We start from the raw sequence: 23341 nt of genomic DNA on the forward strand, positions 1-23341 counted from the left end.
GTCTCTGCTTCGGACAAGGACTGGGCAGGATCAGATCGGGATCGTCCCGATCCAGAGAGCCCCCGGACCTCCACGAGGAGTTCGTTAGGGTTCCCGAGAAGGCCGTAAGCGAGCTAGATATCACCCGGGATTCACCTGAGGATGTATGCTCGACTCCTGATACTTTATGGCGAGCCGCCGCCAGGCAACGTCAAGAGGAGTGCGCAGTTTTTCCCAGACGTCCACGAGGACGTGGTGAAATCCTGGTCTGCACCTCAGTCGGCGCGCGTTCACGCTGCTACGCCGGCCATGTTCGCCCACGTGGTTGTGGCTGAAGCCCACGGTTACGTGCGCATGCCATCTGTCGAGGAGACCCTCGCCGCTCATCTGTGCCCTTCCACCAACTCGCACCGTCATCTGTGGCTTACGTTGGCGGATCTAAAAGACGCTGATCGTAAGTCCCTTCTCAACGCACCGATCACTCCCTCCGGCCTCTTTGGTGACGTCGTGGAGTCGGTAGTAGAGAGTTTTGGTGAGGCGCAAAAGCGCGCCAAGGCTGAGTCACGTGCGGCTCCCGCACCGGCTGGTCGAGGTCGCGAGCCGGACGTCCGTCCTAAACAATGGTCGGGCCCAGCTAAGAAGAGGTACGGGCAGAAGAGAGGTCCGCGCCACGACGACGGAGCGTCATCGGCTGCCAAGCCGTCGTCCTGACGGACCTGGAAAGAGAAGGAGAGAGTCCGTGAGCGTGCCGGCGGCCCCCGAACGCCTCTGTTTGCATCAGGTTTCCCCCGCAACTGCGGGCGACTATTGCAATATTGTAGGTCTTGTTTGTGGGAATGCAATAAAAACACATACCTGTTCACAAGAGGAGCTCTCTCCCCCTCACCCACACAATGCTGCATCCCTTGCCCTGCCACGGTGCAGCGCGAAGCCGCAGTCAGTCCCAGCTATAACCAGCCTTCCCTCGTCCACGGACGCTCCCTTGGACGAGAAACCACTGGATTCTCACGCGCGAGCCATTTTCCCGCCAGTGCATTTAGCCTCGCTGGGCCAGCGTGCTCCCCTAAACGGTCCCCTGACGGTAACCCCCGATCAGATTCGGCCGTTATTTCTGTTTCCGGACGCGTGGAAAGCCATTCCTGGCATCTCTCTTTGGCTGCTAAACGTGATAGAACACGGGTACTCCCTGCAGTTCAGACGCAGACCTCCCCGCTTCAGCGGTGTGGTTCCGTCGCTTACGTCAGCGCGAAACGCGCCTGTGTTGAGGCAGGAAATCTGCAGCCTGCTCGCGAAAGGAGCGATCAAGCGTTTCCCCCCGAACGAGCGGGAAAGCGGGTTTTACAGCCGGTATTTTGTAGTGCCCAAGAGAGATGGTGGTCTGCGTCCGATTCTGGACTTGAGACCCGTCAAACGAGCACTTCACAAGCGAGCGTTCAGAATGGAACTCTAAAACAGATCCTGGCACAAGTGCGTCCCGGGGACTGGTCTGTATCCGTAGATCTGAAGGATGCGTACTTTCATGTTCAGATAGCCAAGAGCCACCGAAGGTTCCTGCGATTCGCATTCGAGGATTCAGCGTACCAATCTGCTGTTCTCCCATTCGGGCTGGCATTAGCTCCGCGCACATTCTCGAAGTGTGTGGACGCGGCGCTTTCCCCTCTCAGAGCGAGCGGAATGCGCATTCTCAACTATCTGGACGACTGGCTGATTTTAGCCCACTCTCGGGAGGCGCTAATCGGTCACACGCGGATGCTGCCTTGTCACTTGACATCCCTGGGGCTGCGCGTGAACATGCAGAAGAGCAAACTCACACCGAGTCAGTCTATAACGTATCTGGGGGTGTGTTTCGACTCAGTGGAGATGCGCGCTCGCCTCTCCCCAGAGCGGACGGAGTCCATCTCTTCAGCTCTACATTTGCTCAGGCCGGGCCGGTCTGTTCCTCTGAGGGAGTTCCAGAGGCTTTTGGGTCTTATGGCGTCGGCGGTCTGCCACCTAGGTCTTCTGTACATGCGACCACTACAGTTCTGGCTGAAGGCTCGGGTTCCATGGAGAGCATGGTCCTCGGGTCGGGCGCGAGTCCCGGTTACACGCTGCTGCCTCGGCGCCCTGAGCCCGTGGCGCGACCCGAGCATGTTTAGTCGGGGAGTTCCACTGGGGCTGGTGACGAGACGCACAGTCGTCCTCGGGAGGGGGCTCGATGTGCGAGGGCATGCCGGCATCCGGCCGCTGGTCACAGTCTACGAGAAATGGCACATAAATCGCTTGGAACTAAAGGTGGTATCTTTAGCTCTTCATACAGTCCAGTCGAGGCTGGAGCAGAAACATGTTCTGATTCGCACCGACAACATGTCCGTGGTTTCGTACATAAATCGCCAAGGAGGGATCCGTTCCGGAGCTCTTTTCAAACAGGCGGCGGGTCTCCTACTGTGGGCAGATCGGCATATACTCTCTATCAGAGCAGCGCATATCCCCGGTCATCTGAACCGCGGAGCGGACTTGCTTTCGAGGGGGGGTCTTCCGCACGGGGAGTAACAATATCGACCCGGCGTCATGCCCCGTGTCTGATACTTTATCTTTATCTACTTTAGCACAGGCTGGACAACGGCGGCCTCCCTTCTACGCTGAAGGGTTATGTGGCAGCTATCGCCTCGTTTCGTTCCCCTGTTGATGGGCAATCGATTGGTAGGCACATGTTGGTGTTCAGATTCCTCAGAGGAGCGAGGAGACTTTTCCCCCGCGAACCCCTTCGGTGCCGCCTTGGGACTTAGCGCTGGTGTTGAAGGCTCTCTCGTCTCCCCCTTTCGTGCCTTCGGACGCAGCGTCTGTAAGAGAACTCACGCTAAAAACCGTTCTCCTTCTCGCCCTTGCTTTGGCTAAGTGCATAAGGGATTTACAAGCGCTCTCAGTCGGCGCTGATTTCATTCGTTTTGGACCCGGCGACTGCAGCGTCACTCTCCGGGCGAAATCAGGTTTTGTGCCAAAGTCCATGTCTACCCCTTTTAGAGCACAGGTCATCTCGTTGCCTGCTTTGTCTCCGAGTCGTCAGACTCGCAGGATGCTAACGCTCAGAGAGCGGTCTGCCCGGTAAGGGTCTTGCGGGCTTACATTGATCGCACGGCCGGGTTTCGGCAGTCTGAGCAGCTCTTTATTTGTCTTGGCGGGGGTGCTAAAGACCGGGCTGTCTCAAAACAGAGGCTCTCTCACTGGGTGGTGGATGCTATTACTTTGGCGTACGGAAGTCAGAACTGCCCCTTCGGTATCAGAGCTCATTCGACTAGGGCTATCGCCTCTCCGTGGGCCTGGTCTAAGGGCACATCTATTCAGGACATATGCTGTGCAGCTGGCTGGTCTTCACGGAACACCTTCGCCAGGTTCTACAGATTGGATGTGTTCTCGTTGGCTTTTCAAGTCCTCTCGGTGAGTGCTGATTAAGCTTTATTTCTAGCTTGTATTTATTGTGCTACACAGTTGTTACCGCATTGCTGTTTACACTGTGCTTGGTGTACTTTATGTTCGCTATTATATCGCCCGGGATCCCGTGCTGGTTATACTGCTGTGGTGTCTGCCCTGTTCAGCGCAGCCCGCTGCATTCGTTGGGTTTGGATATGCAAATTTGCCAAGAGGCCAATCTAGCAGTTCATTGGCGTGTTCAGTGATCTCGCAGTTCATAGGCCGGTATCAGCCTATCAGCGGTTGACGCTTGGGGCGACCTCGTGAATGGTTGTTTTGTATGCTCCGCATACTTATGTGTTATCCCAGTTGTCGGGCTGTTTTGCTAGCTCTCACGGCGGGATTGTACTACCGTTCCATATGCGGTCTCCGCAATGTCGAAGTGACCGCTCTCGAAAGGGAACGTCTCGGTTACTTTCGTAACCTCGGTTCCCTGAGAAGCGGGAACGAGACATTGCGGAGAACGCCGTGTTCGCCGCTTATCTCCGATCAAGCGTTCTATCGTAGATTCTGAGGTATTGTCGTCTCATGCACTGTATTTATACTGTCTAGATTCGTCAGTATTTGCATACTGTTGCATGTCTTGCGACAATTGGCCAGTTTTTACTGGCGTTATCCTATAGGACTTCAGGAAAAGTGAAAAAGAGGAGGAGCTTCATATGCGGTCTCCGCAATGTCTCGTTCCCGCTTCTCAGGGAACTGAGGTTACGAAAGTAACCGAGACGTTTTATACAATATGAGAACAGCAACAGTTATATTTAAAGGTCCAGTCAATAATATCTAGTGGATAGGTTGTGAATTGCAACCAAAATTACATGCAAGGGGACATGCAGTGTATTTAGATTGAAATCGCTCATTCTAATGTCATAAAAACATAATGCTTAATTGTGTAAGGCAGGGGTCATCAGCTACTTTTCCCTGAGGGCCAGATTCTAAAAGAATAAAATGGGATGCGGGCTAGTTTTATCTCCATATCCTCATTTCTTCTGTAATTTAGTATTTCTGTTATTTATTGCATTTTGTAACTTTTATACTGTTTTTGTTGCTGTTACTTTTAGATCATATATTAAAACATACAGTCAGATATTGCATGTGACTTTTTATAATATTTAATAAAAGGGATTTTGTCTTTATAATTGTATTTTATGTTCCTTGATGCATTAGTTTACCCAAAGATAAAATTGCTGTTAATTTACTCACCCCAGTCCATCTTAGATGTGTGTGGCATTGTTTTTTCAAGAAGATATTAATGAATTTATTTGGTTGAAGTAATAAAAGTCAAATCAATGAAACGCTAATATTTTCAGCACAAAAGTAATCCCTGCCCCTTGTGACGTTAAACTGGCGTCTTATAAAAAGAATCAGTGGATCTGTGCCAAAAACTGAACGCTCTTATATCATCTTCAGGTGAATCCCAATCGCACTCGTGAGCCCCGCGCACTTAAAAGGGAAGATCCTCTGTAGTGTGAGTTCTGGAGGGAGATGAACCACTGTCTTCGTCAATGTAACCTTAAGATCATACATAGGCAATAAAACAATACAGTTTTCCTTTATTTGAGACCGCCGTTCATGTGGTGTAACCTTCCTGCAGTAACTATCAAGGGCACAAGACGCGTTTTGGTATGTGACCTATCACGTGCGCTAACCAACTGTCCGTGGCTGTGGATTGCTGATTATAACGTTGCAAATAAGATGTGTTTTCTGGACAGACCAATCAAATCGCTTTATAAGACGTCAGTATTGTTATGAATATTACTTTTGTGTTGAGTGTAGCAGCGTTTTGGAGAAGGTGAAGATGATTGGCGGGTTGATGATGGGCTAGTTAGTTGACTAGCCCTGCTATAAGCTCTTTATACACCCCTGGAGACATAGCTATGTATATTATATTGCATTTCTATCAATTCTACCCAAAATTACACACTGGACCTTTAAAGGCGGGGTGTCCGATTTCTCTTAGCTGTTGTTAATGTTCATATTACCAAAACCAACACACCCATAGTCCCATCTTTGGCTTTCGTCAGTGCTCGACTAATGGCCATCCTGTGCACCTCACTACTGATTGGCTACAAGGTTTTTTTGGTACTCGGCCTGACTCTGTCTAAACAAGCCTAATTCGGACACTCATCCTTCAATTCAATTTTATTTATATAGTGCTTTTCACAATTTGCATTGTTCCAAAGCAGCTTTACAGGGGAAAATAAAAAAACACAAAAAAGGTCAAACACAGAACATGAATAGTTTAACTTGTTATATAAACAGCTAGTAAATAATATATAATGTCAGCAGTCTCCTGGTGGATTATTATTTTGCATTAAGTGAATGCTTGGCTGTAAAGATGTGTCTTTAATCTAGATTTAAATTGGGCGAGTGTGTCTGATCCTGGAATAATATCAGGAAGGTTATGCATGAATAAAGCTTCTCCACGTCAGCAACACAGAATATTTCATCATTTGGCAACATTTCTTAGGTGGAAAAAGGCTGTTTTTGTGACAAAAACACACAAAAAAAATGTCTTTAAGAGAAATAAATGGCGCATATGGTCACCCTATCCCATTTGAACCGTGCCTGTGTGCGTCTTTTAGAAGGGGATATAAAATAATTCTTATTTATATAGAAAATCCCATTTAGATTAAAGTACTTACACAGAAACTGAACCAATCAGCTGTGAGCAAATTGACACATAAGTGTGCATGGTGCAATGGTTCTTCCTAATAATGTGTAATAATTCTTTTTTTAATTCAAATACATATAAGATGTGAATATCTTTAAAAATCAAATGCTATGGTTACTACAGTTTAAACCTTTCTTTGTCCTTTATTGGCATGAAATGTTTTGTCTACTCATTTAATATACTATACAGTATGTATTGCTTTGTGCCACGTTATTTTCAGCACATACTTATTTTCAGTCTGTGATGCTAAAAACTCAGGAACACTTTCAGTTTCATTGTGTTACTTGGCCATTTTGTCCACTAAAGAAGCCTTCTATTAAACAGCTAAAATACAGATACATTGACAGGTGACATCACATTAAATTATATTTTAAACTGCCAATTTACATCACATAGAGAGCACCCAAATGATATTATCATACAGTACATATTATTATGATCAATAATAGGTGCTTTCTACTGTAATTCCTAGGTCATCATCACATTCTACTCTTTGAAAGTGTGAAGTCAAACTTCAAACGTTAATACAATTTTCCCTTCTCTGTTCTGTGACAGGGCTACGGATGACCCCTTGGTGAGAAACGGGGCTTTTTCAGGTTCACATATACTGACATATTTTCCAGCCGATCGATCTCCAATCAGTTTTTTTATTTACAGTCTTTATTTATAATCAGCTTCTTTAAGTGTATTTTGTTGACATTTCTTTGCAACCCATGAAGGTTGAGGGTAGGGGCCATTAACTAAAAACATTCACATGTCTGCCATAATAAATGGAGTACATTACCTCATCTGTACTGTCAGAACACAGATTCTTTTATAGGATAACTATTATAAAGCAGGTTATATTTATTAAACCAGTGTGGTTGCACACACATGCATATATACAGTTGGGGACAAAACAATATTCGCAAAGAATGCTGTGAAAAGAAATCTGCATTTTTCTTGTTATGATCTTTAATTTGAACAAAGAAAAATCCAATGTTTCATTATTCAGTAAAACAAACAAGTGGGGGAAGTCACAAACTCATTTCACCCTTTTGCATATAATGACTTGGGCCGAGTTATTTTGGGGGTTACGCTAATTCAACACACAGCAAGTATAATCTATTTTGATCAACATGACGAAAGCAGTTTATAATGTAGGAAACAACATTTGCAACTTCTAGAGAAGAATGAGAGCTTGTTTTTATGACGTGCAGAAGCGATAAGATGATGCGAAGATTGAACAAGATGTTCTGAATATGTCTATTTTGACCCGATAAACGCACCAAAGCGAGTGAGGACAACTATTATAATTCTTTGTTTAAAAGAGCGCAAGAAATAAATACTTTTGAAACCAAAGAATTGCGCACAATAAGAGCAGAAACAAAGTGTGTGCATGTGAAGTATATTTGGGCAGATGAAGGTCTTTATGCATATATCTGAGCAATAGTTCTAGTTTTGACTGAATGATCAGGTAATCTTTCGTTTTTCTTCGTACAAGCATGTATGTATAAATGTCCACTTCTTGTCCTCCATATACTAATGCACCTATGAGGAGTCTACTTTGCCACCTTATATGGAATAAATGAGTGATTATGATCATTATATATATATATATATATATATATATATATGCATTATAGTTGAGAATTAGCATTGAAGCTCACTCGAGTGTGTGTCTTTTTTCTAACTCGTGCTCCTTTTGCATCCCAGACGTCTGTAGATAACCAAATGATGGTAACATGGCTGTTGACACACGTTACATCTGCAGTACATTTGTAACGGTTTGGTTGCAAAGACACATCATTTAGAGAAGCAGTCATGGTGTACAAGCGGTCAAGGCACTTTTAATGGCAGACATGACAACACCTGAGGCATAACAAGAGCAAACATTCAACTGCTCTCCTCACGTAAGGCATCAATCACCCTGAGCTTTCCTTCCTCTCACAACTCACTTTGGACACTTCGTATGCACATTGATGAGGTAGAATTGGAAATACCGTGCTCGTCTCGGTGTACCTCCCACGTCCAAGTATTTAAACCAGACCAAATTCACCAGCCATCACCTTTAAAAGCTCAAGATGCAATACAGTGTATCTGCTTCAAATGAACTTCACCCAGACCATCAACTCCAACGCGCATCAAAAACTTTAACATGTAGTCAATGCTTCTGGTAACGCACACACACACAAGAAAAAAAGAAAGCAAGAAAGTCCTGTAGAGAGGCTTTAGCAGACTTTACCAAATCAATCACTCAATATTAAACATGAAGGCACTTGAAACATCAACATCTGCCACGGGTCCCACCAGTCTTCAGCTGAACAAGAAGCTGGAGATAAACACACAAGAACACTTTAAGTTCACACCGAAATACGTCTTTTTAAAGCACTACACACTTAATATATCACCCAGTAACAGAATCTCAACGTCAAATCCCATTGGTTCAGGGACACACGAGAGCCAATGGGATTCAACGCTCACTATTTAATGGCCTTAATAAGCCAGAAACAGCAAGGATTACTAAGACTGAAGAAAATAAGACATGTACATCTAGGATAGCATGACTGTGAGTAAATGACAGGGCTGGGACAACATATACAGGACATTCAATACGGTTTAAAGCCAGGAGGCACTCCTGCACAGAAACTCTCAATGTGGGACACAGACAAAGTACCGTTTACACACACAGTTCCAGGAAATGCCAATGGTGATATTCTAGCAGAAAACACAGAATCCAAGCCTTTGGGATTTCAGAATGGCTCTAGACGGGTATAATCAGTGTGAATCGTGATATATATATATATATATCCTCCCAGCCCTAGTAAAGAATGGGGTCAATTTAATTTGACTCGATCCTTTTGAGAAATCTAGATTTGTTTAAGTTGGACACGACACACAAAAGTATTGCTTCCTGTAATATTACGCACCAGTCATATGAGCAAAACTAATTTGTCGCTGGTTTACCGTGTAGGGAAAACCCTTCTGATATAAATGTCAAGCAGTGTGTTGTTGGTGTGGATGGCTTCACCTGTACGGATATCCATGATATTTGGCCTTAAAGACTGACAGCAGCCAGCTGAAAAACAGCACCACTAGACCGATTCCTGCCACACACATAACTGAAGAGAGAACAGGAGAATATTAAAAACCCGTCTCCAGCAAACCATCCAGTACTCGTGCTATGACAGCATACTTTTCCTCTTGCCGATGTCCAGGTCAGTGGTGGCGGCCTCGTGAAGCAGAACCATCCCTAAAGTCACAGCCACATCTGAAGCATACGGTTGAGGAACACACGGTGACACATGACGTACAAGAACTGATCTAAGTACAGCAAGCGTAAAGGATACTGAAGAGAAGAACGATGTGCGTTTCTGCCACAAACTGAGCCTGACTGCTGCCGTGGATGTAACTCTGAAAGTGACAGACACATGTGTTACCCTGTAGTTAAGAAAAGCCAAACAGCCAAAGCCTCAAGTCCAAACTTGGTGAGCTGCCCTCGCTGTCTCTAGCCGGCGTGTCACATGAACACCTTTTGATATGCAGACACAGAGCTCATGGAAGGGTTAGGAACTCACCACTTGACCTGTGTTTGGGTTCTTGTGAGCGTACGGCGGCCCACGAATGTGGTTCCACATTTGGCCCGATGTCATGATCAGAACAAAACACTAGAGACAGAAAGCCCAAATAAGAACACTGCTGCAGCTCTACTGTGTAAAAGATTACTTATATTTCAACTGTAAAATGTCAAAAAATGACTTTATGAAGCAGCATTAAGTCAAGTTAAACATCTTAGGAGAAGGAAAAACCCACCAGAGCAGAGAAAGCCCAGACGTTCTTGTTAAACAGAAACTCCAGGTTATTCCGCCTCAGGTAAGCCAGACTGCCGATGACAGCCAGGAGCAATCCCAGCATCAGCGGACCGGCGTAGTTAGGAGGTCGGATCACCCGGATCTGAAGCCAACACACATTAACTCACTTTAACATACAGTATGTTGAACAGAAAGGCCAAACGCGTTCTTACTTGAACATCCGTTCTGTCCGCCACCCATCGAGCCAGCTGCTCCGCCGCGAAACCCCGAACCTGCAGCTCGTATGTGTCTGCTCGCTTGGGTTTACCTTTGGCTGGGAAGTTGATGAATGTTGGAGCCGAGTTCATGTTGAGCTTTGGATGACACATACATCAAATAAACGCCTCAATATTCAACCGGATGGACATTGTGTTTTTAGCTCAGGTATGACATTTCATCTGTGATTTCCCTAAGAGGATTACTGACTGTGTCATTAGAAATGAGCAACATTGAACTATTTACCATCTGAAAAACATCTGACCCTTCATCGAAATCCACCATGGCAAAGAAAATCTTGTTAGTAAACGCACTTGAATATCGCCAAGAGTTTGCGAGGATCTGGTACTCTTCATCTGCCTGTCTGAAAATCAAAGCAAAAACATCCAGCTAGTTATAATGTTATAATATCATTTTAATTCATTGCATTTATTAACATTTAACACACGATGAACGTTACGTGAATGCTTACCGACAGACGGCACACTGTCTCTGCTGCTGCAGGGCCGTGAACATGATGATCACAGAGTAGTTTCGTGGAGGAGCTCTGATTAACCTCCTGAACTTCTCTCCATTCAGTCTGATGACGGCACGCTTACTGGTCCACTCCATCATCTGAGTGACCTTCTCTGACAGCAGAGCCTGAACCAAGTGCACTTCAGTTAGTCTTCATCTAGTACAGTATTACTGGATCACCGGAAATCCTTCTCATTGTTAATACTTCAGAACTCACAGGAGGAGGAGAGACTGAAAATATTTTGTGTACGTTTATTTTAACTGTTCATTCATTCACTGCTTATTTCGTTTCTTCACGTAATGGTGAAAGCCATGTGAGGTTTGAACCTACAACATTTATAGTTGCAAGTCCAGATCTTTATCCACTAACACCCCCCTCGACCAAAAGCCCTTGATACTGATGCATAATTCACTTGCAGTCGGCTGCTTCTGTAAAGCAGGAAGTTTCGCTTAGTTTGCATACTGGGTCAAATGTGCAACATGCACTAAACCGATCTGAGGTCAGTCAATAATATCGGATGTGTGCTGACGGTGAAAGGTTATAACTGTAAATATTAAAATGTCGTCGAAATGTTCAAACAAAAAATCAGTCGTCGGGTCATTTGAATAACCGACGAGCTCGGCATATGCAAGACATTTAAAAGATTTCATGACTGCTAAATGGAAACCCACTGACCTCCTTCTTTTTCTGCCCATTTGATGTCGTATTGTGCAAAATAACAGCGAAGAACACAACTAATAAAAGTTTAGAAAACATTTGTGAAGCTGCCAGTGCGGCCACGACAGTCCTGCGTGAACTCCTGTCCGCTTCCTATTGGTGGAGCGCAGCGATGCGGAAGACTGCGCGATGGCTACGGCTAGTGTTTCAAAATAAAAGCCTGTTTATGTTATTTGTCAAAATACAAGCCATTGGTTCTAAAGCGGCGCATTTTACAACAGAGTTCCAGCCGCTCTGTGCGATTCTTCTTTATGACTTCAACACCAAATACATGTATTGCAGGTTAGAAACACTCTTGTAGTAAACAAGGTGTATTGGGCACACTAGCATACACAACAGGCACTTTGCCTCGCCTGAAAGGTTCCCAAATGTAGTATCTTAAATCACCTTTTACAGTATTTAAGAATTATTTGGAACAATATTAAAAAAGCAAATAGTAAAAAGCTGGAATTTTGTTAGAAAAATATCAATTATATTTCTTGTTTTGAATTTACTAATATTAATCTTCTTTTTTGTAGTATATTTTATAATTATTTATTGTCTTAGCCCCTCTTAAAATGTATGTGTTTAATGTAAACTTTATACCATCTTGTTTTGTAAGGTTTTTGTTATAATTGAATAAAAATAAAATTGAATTGCCACTGCTATTACAAGAAGGTGATTATGAGGACAATATATTTTACATGTGTTTTTTCCACATATAAATCACCAAAAACACTTCAGTTATTGGACGTATTAATGGAACACTTCAGGAACATTAACATTAGCTTAAATAACACCACATTTTACTTAACCTCACTGCATCCAAGGTGTACAAAAAACAAAAAACAGATTACTACCACTCGAGGATCTGCAACTCTCCGGACTCTCGAACGCTCTTCAAAACCTTCTCTGCTCTCCTCTGTCCGCCTGCTCCCGCACCTTCATCGGAGTTAACAGCTGCTGATTTTGCATCGTTCTTCGTGAAGAAAACTACTGCCAACAGCAGCCAGTTCTCTACGCCACCATCTGTCGAACCCGCCAACATCCCTGACACGTGTGTGCTCCCCGCCTTTTCTACTCTGTCTGAAGCTGATGTCTCAAAGGTCATTGGCTCCAATCACCCTACCACCTGCCCACTGGATCCCATCCCCACCCATCTCCTCCAGGCCATCTCTCCAACGGTTGTGCCTGCTCTGACCCACATCATCAACTCTTCACTCACCACTGGGACATTTCCCACAGCGTTCAAAGAGGCCCGCATCACACCGCTTCTAAAGAAACCCACCCTGGACCCTACACTACTAGAAAACTACAGGCCTGTCTCCCTTCTTCGCCAAAGCCCTGGAGCGAGTTGTGTTCAACCAGCTCTCCTCCTTTCTCATGCAAAACAACCTCCTGGACAGCAATCAGTCTGGGTTCAAGACCGGTCATTCCACAGAGACTGCACTGCTCTCAGTCATCGAAGCCCTGAGACTGGCAAAAGCATCATCCATGTCATCTGTGCTCATCCTACTGGATCTGTCTGCTGCCTTTGACACTGTCAATCATCACATCCTCCTGGCTTCCCTCAGTGCTATGGGTGTCTCTGGAATGGCGTTGCAATGGTTTGAGTCCTACCTCTCGGGTAGGTCATTCAGAGTATCCTGGAGAGATGAGGTCTCCGCATCCCAACAGCTCAACACGGGGGTGCCACAGGGCTCAGTGCTTGGACCGCTACTCTTCTCCATTTACATGACATCCCTCGGCTCGGTCATTCAGAAGCATGGCTTCTCCTATCACTGCTATGCGGACGACACACAACTCTACTTGTCATTTCAACCGGACGATCCGACGGTCGCTGCTCGCATCGCGGCATGCCTGAGTGACATCTCGCTTTGGATGAAGGATCATCACCTGCAGCTAAACCTTGCAAAAACGGAACTGCTTGTGATCACAGCCAAACCGAAGATTCACCACAACCTTGCCATTCAACTAGGCTCATCAACGATTACACCGTCCAGCACAGCCAGAAACCTGGGAGTGGTAATCGATGATCGGCTTACCCTCACAAGTCATGTTGCCAGCACCACCCGGTCCTGTAGATTCATCCTCTACAACATTAGGAAAATTAGACCTTTCCTATCGGAGCACTCTACGCAAGTCCTAGTCCAGGCTCTTGTCCTGTCCAAACTGGATTATTGCAATGCGCTTCTGGCTGGACTTCCTGCTTGCACAATCAAACCTCTCCAGATGATCCAGAATGCGGCGGCAAGAGTGGTCTTCAATGAACCGAAGAGAGCGCATGTAACTCCGCTCTTCATCAGGTTACACTGGCTCCCTGTTGCCGCCCGCATAAAGTTCAAAGCTTTGCTCCTGGCCTACAAGACCAACACCGGGTCTGCACCATCGTATCTCCACTCGCTAATGCAGATCTATGTTCCTGCCAGATCACTGCGGTCTGCAAAGGAACAACGACTAGTGGTACCATCCCAAAAAGGAAAAAAGACACTCTCCCGTACCTTCTCTGGATCTGTTCACACATTGGTGGAACCTCGGTTGCCATCTTTAAAAAACGCCTAAAAACGCATCTCTTCCGTCAACACGTCGCTGAATGATTTTTCCTAATTCTCTTCCCTTTCCTTCTTTATAAAAAAAAAAAAAAATTACTAACCTCGCTATTCTTAGCTTTGTATACTGTGCTAGGCTTTAATGGACTAGTTTGATGCACTTATGTATTTTGTTGCCTATGTTGTTATAATTGCTTCCAATGTTTCCTCATCTGTAAGTCGCTTTGGATAAAAGCTTCTGCTAAATGACTAAATGTAAATTTACAGTATATGACTTTCTTCTTACAGTCGGAGTTATAATTCCATTTATCCCGGCTCTGCTTGATAATGGGAGTGATTTTGAAGCTCCTAAAAAGTGTATCCATCAATCTAATAACTGCTGAGGTTAAAAAAGATCTTCTGAAGGGAAAGAAATAGCCCCATTTACAACTTTATTAACAATAAGCCTTTATTAACCCCACACAGCTGTGTCGAGCAGCTTTTTGATCGAAGGATGCACTTTTTGAAGCTTCAAAATCTCATCCCCATTCACTCCCATTATAAAGCTTGTGGCAGCATCATTTCTAACTTATATTATAAATCTTATGACTGTATTCACCTGAAAGAAGAAAGTCATATACATGTAGTATGCCTTGAGGGTGAGTAAAACATGAGGTCATTTTGTACTATGTATGTAAAGAGTGAAAGTGACCTATTTGTCAGTTATGGTGAACCATACCTGAAATGTGACCTCTGCATTTAACCCGTCCAGTGAGTAGTGAACACACGCACAGCAAGTCGTGAACACACGTACACCCGGAGCAGTGGGCAGCTATCACTGCAGCGCCCGGGGAGCAGGTAGGGGTAAGGCGCCTTGTTCAAGGGCACCTCAGTCGTTACCTGCCGGCACCTGAGGATCCAACTGGCAACTTTCTGGTCACGAGTCCGACTCTCTAACCATTAGGCCACGACTGCCCACAAACCGCTTTAATGCCCCATGAACTAACATGAATAACTTTAGTGACATTAATAAATACTTAAAAATGATATTGCTCATAATGAGTTTATGTTAGTTAATTTATTTATTAATGCTAACAGTTATATCAATGAGCAATAGAGTTTTCAGCATTTATTAATCTTTGTTAATATTATAACGCCAGTGCAGTTGCTGTTCATGTTAGTTCACTGTGTGCCTATGTGCACTAATGTTAGTATTAGTTGAACCCACAGCAGTTGCAGTAAGCAATAGAATTCAATGTTTCTGTATTTTGATTTTTAACATATATCTGTGTTCTTCTGTTCACATTTATGATTTTGTTTGTCTGTACTACTGAAAAGTGGTAAAATACATGTGCAACATCAATAACAGCATTCTGTTATCTTATTGACAGCAGTCAACTATTTGCATAGTAAATCTTAATTCATGTTTAGATGAGGGGGTTTTGCTGGCACTGAATTGAATTGGAGGGTGATGCTGCAGTGCTATAATGACACAAAACAAAGTAGGAAATAAAACAATCAACTCAAACACAATAACTTGCCTCATGTTTGCTTTCACTCAAATGCAATGAATTGATCGTTTTATTATAAAAATGTTGAATAACTTTGGTAAGATTCTCTCGATGTTTCATGGCTATAGGTATACGTTGCACCAATGGAATATAATAACTGTTTACGTTTATAATGGTTCATACTATTCCTCGAATTCATTTAGCTTTTAAAGCTGAGACCTTGCGATAACAACTTTGTGAATCTATAAACATGCATATAACATTAAATACCGAACGTTTTGCACGTTTATTCAGAGAAACGATTGACTTTAACCAAACTAAGACAGCGTAAGCATTAAAACATGAACAATAACACAAGTTCAGTTCATCCGCGCCATTATTTAACACACACACCACGGAGAATCAATGAATGACGTATTGGACTGAGGAATCACGAATCTGTTGTTCTGCGTGTCTATGAGTGAATGAGCTGCTCACTTTAACATGAACTTACAAGCGTGACACGCTCACTATACGGACATGAACACATGAACTTCATCCACGGACTTTGACAGCGTTCCATTCAGAAGTGATCATCCCAGCGCGCTGCTCCCTTCGAAGAGTAAAGCTCTTGATGTGCAGAAACTCTAGAGGGGAAAACCTAATGGTATCTCTCAATGCGTCCGCTTGGAAAATGGAGGATGGAAAACCCCGTCTTTCATTAGGAGCGATGTTTTGTGCGGTGTCCTCTTCATGAAGAGCCCTTCGGAGGCGACAAGTGCCGTAATGAAGGCGCCGAGAGAAGCTGCCGAAAACACACACTGACGCGTCTTCGCGGCAACCCGCAAAAATAAAAGTCCGCCCGATGAAAATGTGTTTTTGACTTGTAGTAATAAACACTACAGTATACCTTAATATTTACTAGAGTAAGGTTAAACAATTCTAAATACTATAGTACCCAAGAATGTCACTAAAGTGAAATCATTATTATATTCATTACTGCAGCATACTTGATTTTTATGGACAAATGCATTTGCTATTGTATAGCAAAACATTGAAACTACAGAACTCAGAACAATTAAAAAGGAAAAAAAGAATTTTGGACGAATGATGTGGCCTTAATTTATCCATGTGTATGATATCACTTACCTGCCTATTTATGTGATAAAAAGTGCTACAAAACTTTAAACCTGTGCTGTGCCTTGCTTAATGAATGAAAATAAAAGAAATAAAACAGATTTAAAAAGTTAAATAATAATGCATCAATTCGGTTATGACACAACCTGTAACTTAGTGAAATTCAAAGAGAGCAGCGAGTTTACTGTTAAAGAGGAAATATAATGTTATTTATAATGAGCTCATCATTTTCCATCAAAAGGCAGATTAAGCGGCTTTCTTTTTAAACGAATACATCAATGCGCAGTTCGCCGTCTCGCTTTACTCGAGGGCTTTTATCTCTCTGGTTTAACATCCGGGAAGCGCGCGCGCGTGAGTGCGTGAATGTGTGTGGAGGAAGATGGCGGCGCTGATCTTCCCTTCTGACTGGCTCAAAAACTGGGAAAAATCCGGCAAAAATGAGTTGTGAGTAAGAGTTTTGTTCACGGTCGTAAAGAGGCACTGTACATAAAGTGATATTTATTGCTCTTGTGAGATAGCAGCACGCGTTTCAGTCAAATTAATAACCGAATTTATGCTCATTGTAAATGTCCACAGCTAGTGCGCGTGAAACACTCATTTACTGAAAGTTCGTTACAATTACGATTAATCCTGAAATGACTATGAACTAAACCAAGAGCATGACGCCTGCAGTGTGACTTTATTTGTCTGTGGGTGAATAAAGTGTGATTTTCAGGAGTGTGTTGTCACTGAGCTAATAGTTAGCTGCGTTAGCATTAGCGTAACTCGGATCATACAGTGTGTGATGCGTTACATCCATGTTAACAGGAGGTCAAACACGCCATGCACAGTATGTATACATACACAGTAGTATGTAACGTTATAGATGGTATTCATATATATATCTATATATATATGGATTAATACATAGTGAAAAGGAATTGCTCATTGTTAGATAAGCGGCCGAATATAAACTATTCATAGTGGTGGCCTGTGCACAACCCGTTCAAATGTGTACATGAGATAGAGAGGAGATTCATTTTGCATCCTTATTAGTGTTACGCATGTGTTGTTTATGCTGTTTTCTGTCACGTGCTTACATGGGATTTTTTTTCTATTTACAGTTTACAGTTTTGTCAGGACATTGCAGGGAAACCCAGTGTACACGAGTTAGTTAAAGGTGAGTGAAATGCATCTCTTGTTTCCTCCTTCTGTTCTTACTGTCTTTTGTTTTTCGTGTTCATTGAGGTGTAATTCAACTGCAGTTGGCTAAAATGTTTTGCAGACCTGCATGGAAAGATTTCCTTGAATAAGATATTTAGTAATTCTCTCAAGCTGTGCAGAGTTTCCCCACAGGATTTTGACAGACTTGTGGCGCTGGTGACGTCACAAACTAATTATCGTACATCTTTTTTTCTTCTACTCACTGATCTGTCACATTATACAACCGAATGCCAAAATCCTGATTTATAAACGCAACATCATCGGACAAAATCACAATACAGTACATCCACATTATAGAGCAGCTATATGCTGTTTACCCTTTCTCGACAATGTGTGTTGCTGTAGTATGAACGCTGCTTTCATTTTAAATGCGAGGGACAGTTAAACACACTACTAGGGTTAAGTACATGCGTGGACGAGAGGCTGAGGTCTCGTACACACATCTGCATCTGCACTGAATGAGGATATAAACACACAAACTTCATCTCTAGAGTTGATCTGAGAGTTTATTTTACAAGCATTTTACTGTTAGAGTGAAGCTACATTTACATTTATTCATTTGGCAGACGCTTTTATCCAAAGCGACTTACAAGTAGTTTTATACAGTGGCACATTACTGCAGAGCAATCAGGGGTAAGGTGCCTTGCTCAAGGGCCCTTCAGTCATGACCTGCTGGCACTGAGATTAGAACCAGCAACCTTCTGATCACAAGCCCAACGCTTGTGTTTACAGTTGTCATTAAAACACTAAAACTCAAGCGTCTTCCTGAAGACCTTGAAGAATAACAGTCCTGTTAACTTGAACACTCAGAGTACTGTAATATTTGCTTAAGGCAAATTGTAGTACCCTTGTAGTCAATTGGTAATATGTAGTAAACACTGTAGTATACTATAGTAAGTTTAAAAAACACTAAAGTATCTAGGAATTTTACTGCAGTTTACTATAGCATATCACATCATTGTAGTATACGAAGTATGCAAATATACCTCTGTTGTGTAGTAAAAAGATCAAATACTTAGGAAAAAGAACTTAGGAAAAATAAAACAATTTATCTAAAGTAAAAATAATATGGACCCAATTTATCCATCTGGATGTAACATTAATGTCATTTGTCAGTTACCTGCATATTCATGTAATGAACTTCACTTGCATATTTTTTAAGGATGACCAGAGCATGTGAGCGGAGCTGAGCCGTGAGAATTTCTGCTCCCCGCTCATGTGGGTGTTCGCTCTCCCCGCTTCACCGCTCAGTCGCACCACAACGCTATGCTAAATTCTGCTCCCTGCTCACCTACAATTTCATCCCGCTCCAGTGAAACCCTTACTCCTGGGACACAGCCTCTATTGTCGCGGGGCCGTGGTTGCGATGTGGTTGGACCACACCTGATACGCAGATAGTGTGTCTGGCTGCTCATATCTGTTCATGTAGGCGTGGAAAGGAAAATCAACACGCAGCAAACCCGCTCGGCGACGCACCCACCACTCAGCCTATGTCCTATAAAGAACTCGCAGCAAAATCAGTCAAAATAGAAAATGTATTTATTCCAAACAAACACAACGGCAAACATCCACCTTTCAACATAAAGCTTCCTGCGGATCAGTGGTTAGAGCAGGCGCTTGCAACGTCAAGTTCATGGGTTCGATCCCACATAGTCAGAACAAGTCTGGACAATGTTTGAGGCTTCAGACTAGTGCAGTGATTTCTGGACACCAGGCCGGCACTAGAAAACACCCTCTCAGCACTTGCAGAGCCACTAGGGATGCTGAAGACGGTGCGAGCTACTTTGGCCAGCCGGGGATATGACTTGGAGTTTTCATTGCAAAACTGTATGACATCTGTGTCCTTGGAGATAAGGAGATCTTTTCAACCTCACCTTTGGGGTCTCCTGATGTGCGCAACTGCTCGCTGAAATATGAACCAAACAGTCGAGCCCTTTTTGGTTCAGACTCAGAGCCAGGTGAGGTGTCTGTGTCCCACGGGGATTGTTTAGTTGCTCAGTTTCCTCCACAAGGACGTTGCGGATCTCCCCAAGCCTGTTGCACACAGACTAGTCACAAATGAGCCATTCAGTTTTGAAACGTGGATCCAATACCGATGCTAAAATATATGCTTATCGGTAGGGATGGGCGATATGGCCAAAAAATGTATCCCGATAATTTCAGGTATTTATTGCGATAACAATGACGATAATATATATACATTTATTATAAATTATTTTCTTCTGTAAAATTGCAGATTATGTTATGTTTAAGTTCAGTGACTGTGCTGAAAAACATCAAACACAAACAATTACACAATAATAATTAAAATCAATTACAAGTTTAAAATGTAAATAAAGTTTCTGTATTTCTTTATACTCATATGGTGCAACAGTGGCCAAAATAGTGCAAACAGTAAAAGTAACAATCACCAACCATGTCTTGATTCAAATTTACAAGTACAACTGCAAATAAATCCTGATAAAGTTATAAACATGTTAAAGGTAACCTGATAAAGTAAATAAGTTCAGTGAGAACGACACACTCTTTGAATGTAAATCTTATACGTATGTGGAACATGCTACCACCAAATAGGTTATTATATGTGTTACACTCTAGTCCCATGGAACAAATTGTAAAACAAACTGTTATCAAAAAGAAACGATGTATTCAGATAGTTTACAAAATGGTGCAAAACACAAGATGATGAATTAAAAATCAATAAAATAAATTTGAAGATGTAGTGAGGTCGGCGGGACGAGAGCCAGCTGTACGCGCAGCGGAGGACACAAGGCCTTAGTTGCAGAGAGGACCAGGCCTGTTATAGTTTGTGTGTGTGTCGCCGGCGGCAGTCGCCCATCTATTAACATTGCTTTTATTAATTAAAAGTCCTTTTATGTTCGGCTCCTTCCTTCCTTTTATGGACTGAATTCTTTCCATCGTTTACTTTGCTTATCATAAGAGACGCAATTAGCAAATGCGCTGGCAATTTTCGTCTGGGTGGGAATTATATTACACCTAGGTCCACGTGTAGTTGTTGCATTACATAACTTCAAACTTTCTTCATACTCTGGTTTGTGTTTTAGATGGTGGAACAAATTGGACGGGTTTCCACTCTTTGTAACCACAGTTTTTCTGCAAACCTCGGATATTACGGTAGTTTGCTCCGCATCTGATTTTCTATAACCAGACCAGTTCCAAATTGTAGAGGAAGCTCTTCGCTTAACAACAAGCTCCTCCTCAACCTCACGTCCGCCTTCCGCTATGCTTGTTTTCACTCCGCACTTGAACAGTGAGTCAATCGTGCACGAAACTATATCATCAACTAGACTTATCGTTATTATCACGATGAGACAAATTTTTCCCGCGATGAGAATTTTTCGATGATATATCGCTCATCCCTACTTATCGCTGTAATAACGGACGTAACGAGATGAGATTTTGTTGGCCAATATTTCACCAAAGGCAGCAATCATCATGGGCATGGCAGCATCATTAGTGAGTAGGGATTTAATTTCACTCGCAGCAGGGAGAATCATCCCCAGGCTCCCTAACTCCCTTTGTAAATTGTCTGTGAGGTCTGCCAGTGGTGTAAACATGTGGACAGGGCGGCAGTGGTCTTCAGTTTTGTTTGCCACAATGAGTCTTTTTGGAACAGCCGAAGGACTGAATCAATCATTTTTAACTGGCTGCTACATCTAGTGATTTACCTCACATTTCTCACCACGTTTCCGTCTTTTCACAAGCAGCCTATTAATGCTGTCATGGTCGTTAATGGCATCTTTGTTCGCCAGCTGAAGCATGTGAATGGGACACCTAAAATGTAAACTGGACCGAATAAAGTACTCATGTTTTCGACATTGGCAGCTACCTCATCCACCTCGATCTGCGACAGCTCAGGTGGTCCGTCATGTTCAGCAGCACTGCTGCTGCTGGCACCCGCGGTCCCCTCATCAATGAGCACATCCTCCTCTTCAGCCAAAGGAGGGAAGAGCTTACATGCCTTGACTATGTTTCTGGCACTGTCAGTGATGACCCTTATCACACGTCCTTCCACATTCAAGTATTTTAGAACACTTTTATACAGCTGGTAAATGCGATCTGCAGTATGTTTAGTTTGATCACAATTATAAAAGAAAGATACAGCTGTACGATTATTTCTGGAAAAATACAAGCTTCTGGAGGCAGGCAGTGGGACGGAACTACAGCACTAGCACACAACACATTATCGCATTAATCCCTTCGTGTTTTGTACTTCATAAACGCCAATTGCCAACAAAACACAGACATTTGATTTAGTTTGACTTACCGCGTGCATTTCATTTCCGGCATCTTTTAGGGCTGGGACCATGCCATCAGTTTCAAACCATCTCCAAATCCAGAGTTACATCCACCGTTGATATAACATCCCTCACTGAAATGTCAGAATGCATGACATAGCATGATACCTGATCTTTAATGGCTTTCACTTTCATCAGTCATACAGCTGGTAATAAGATTCAGCTACACACATTCTAAGATGACCAACGGGCAAATAACAGCTCCCATGACTTTATCATCGTCTGTGAAAGCAGTTCTGTGTAACACAGATAGTGTGTGTGCGCTCATACCTCTTAAACACTTCTATGAAACGTCCTTAGAAGTCCTGCTTGCATTTGTCTCCTGGTCAATCTGCTTGTTTTATGATCCAACCCGGGTCCAATATAAAAGGCAAAACTAACGCTTCTGTTATTAGTGTTTATATAACCGGTCTGACGCCATTCAGTCCGGTGTCATTTCCCTCGCCATGCTAGGAAGAAAATCACAATCTCTTACAAAGATTGACGTTTGCACATGCACTAGCACAGCGGTTCTTAACCTGCGACCCCCCCCCCCCCCCTTATTAACAATAATGTTTTGCGACCCCCCCCTCCCCCTATTATATTAAGATAATATCATATTAAAATTGACAACATTAAAACAACATCAATGTCTCTACTCACTCAGTGTAATCATTGCTAACTGATCAGCGATGCTTTGCCCCACACAACAGAAACAGTCTCTTTAGCGCAGGGTAGGAAGAAAGTCTCACCTAAATTGTGTGGTTTCCCAGTTTTCCAGTGAGAGATAATGAAAGATGCGCTAAGAGCCCTCTCATTCACGGTGGCGGCTTTCTGTATTATTGATTTTTGACCACGTAAGTCCTGTAGTTTTTGCTGAAAAAACTCAAGCGGTTTTGACTGCATAGATTCGTGTTAAGTTGTCAAAGGTCTAAGCAAGGTTTAAGACTCTCCTTTGCTAACACCTCACCTCACAAATCACACACTGTGGTCGGGAATCCCCCCGATCGATGGTCTGAGTGAAGCCATATTCCAAGTACTTTTCCTCATATTTTCTGCTTTTGGTCTTTTCCTTTGATTCAGATGGACGCTTCCTTTTGTCAGCACCAATTAAAAAACGGTCCATGTCTAATCAGAAGTCCAGCTATGAAACCTTAAATTGCTAAGCACGTGTGATAACTTACAATTAGCAGTTAATGTGTTACATCATGTTGCCGGCAGGTGGTGGTATAAGGCGAGCATTTTAAACACAGTCAAAATAAAAGTCTTCCAGCGACTCCCTGGCTACCTCTTTGCGACCCCCAGGTTAAGAACCGCTGCACTAGC

The 23341-nt window shown here is 43.3% G+C and overlaps 2 protein-coding genes across 3 annotated transcripts in view; one reads left to right on the forward strand and one right to left on the reverse strand.

The window, feature by feature from the left end:
• Positions 1-6732: 6732 nt before the first annotated feature.
• magt1 (magnesium transporter 1) lies at positions 6733-11565 on the reverse strand. The gene is made up of 10 exons (XM_079479652.1): positions 11339-11565; positions 10619-10788; positions 10393-10510; positions 10104-10244; positions 9893-10033; positions 9658-9747; positions 9430-9493; positions 9276-9350; positions 9111-9201; positions 6733-8411 (listed from the first exon to the last, which is right to left on the reverse strand). The coding sequence occupies exons 1-10, from the start codon at positions 11417-11419 to the stop codon at positions 8396-8398; spliced, it is 987 nt and encodes a 328-aa protein (XP_079335778.1). The 5' UTR covers positions 11420-11565; the 3' UTR covers positions 6733-8395.
• Positions 11566-16816: 5251 nt separating this feature from the next.
• The window catches only part of thoc2 (THO complex 2), a 69831-nt gene continuing 63306 nt past the window's right edge, over positions 16817-23341 (forward strand). For both annotated transcript variants that reach the window (XM_079479499.1, XM_079479500.1), the window contains exons 1-2: positions 16817-16958; positions 17618-17673. In XM_079479499.1, coding sequence (XP_079335625.1) covers positions 16894-16958; positions 17618-17673 — 121 coding nt within the window. In that variant the 5' untranslated portion in view covers positions 16817-16893. The remainder of the gene's footprint in view (positions 16959-17617; positions 17674-23341) is intronic.

Source organism: Barbatula barbatula (genome assembly GCF_947034865.1).
Source record: "Barbatula barbatula genome assembly, chromosome: 18".
Lineage (NCBI taxonomy): Eukaryota > Metazoa > Chordata > Actinopteri > Cypriniformes > Nemacheilidae > Barbatula > Barbatula barbatula.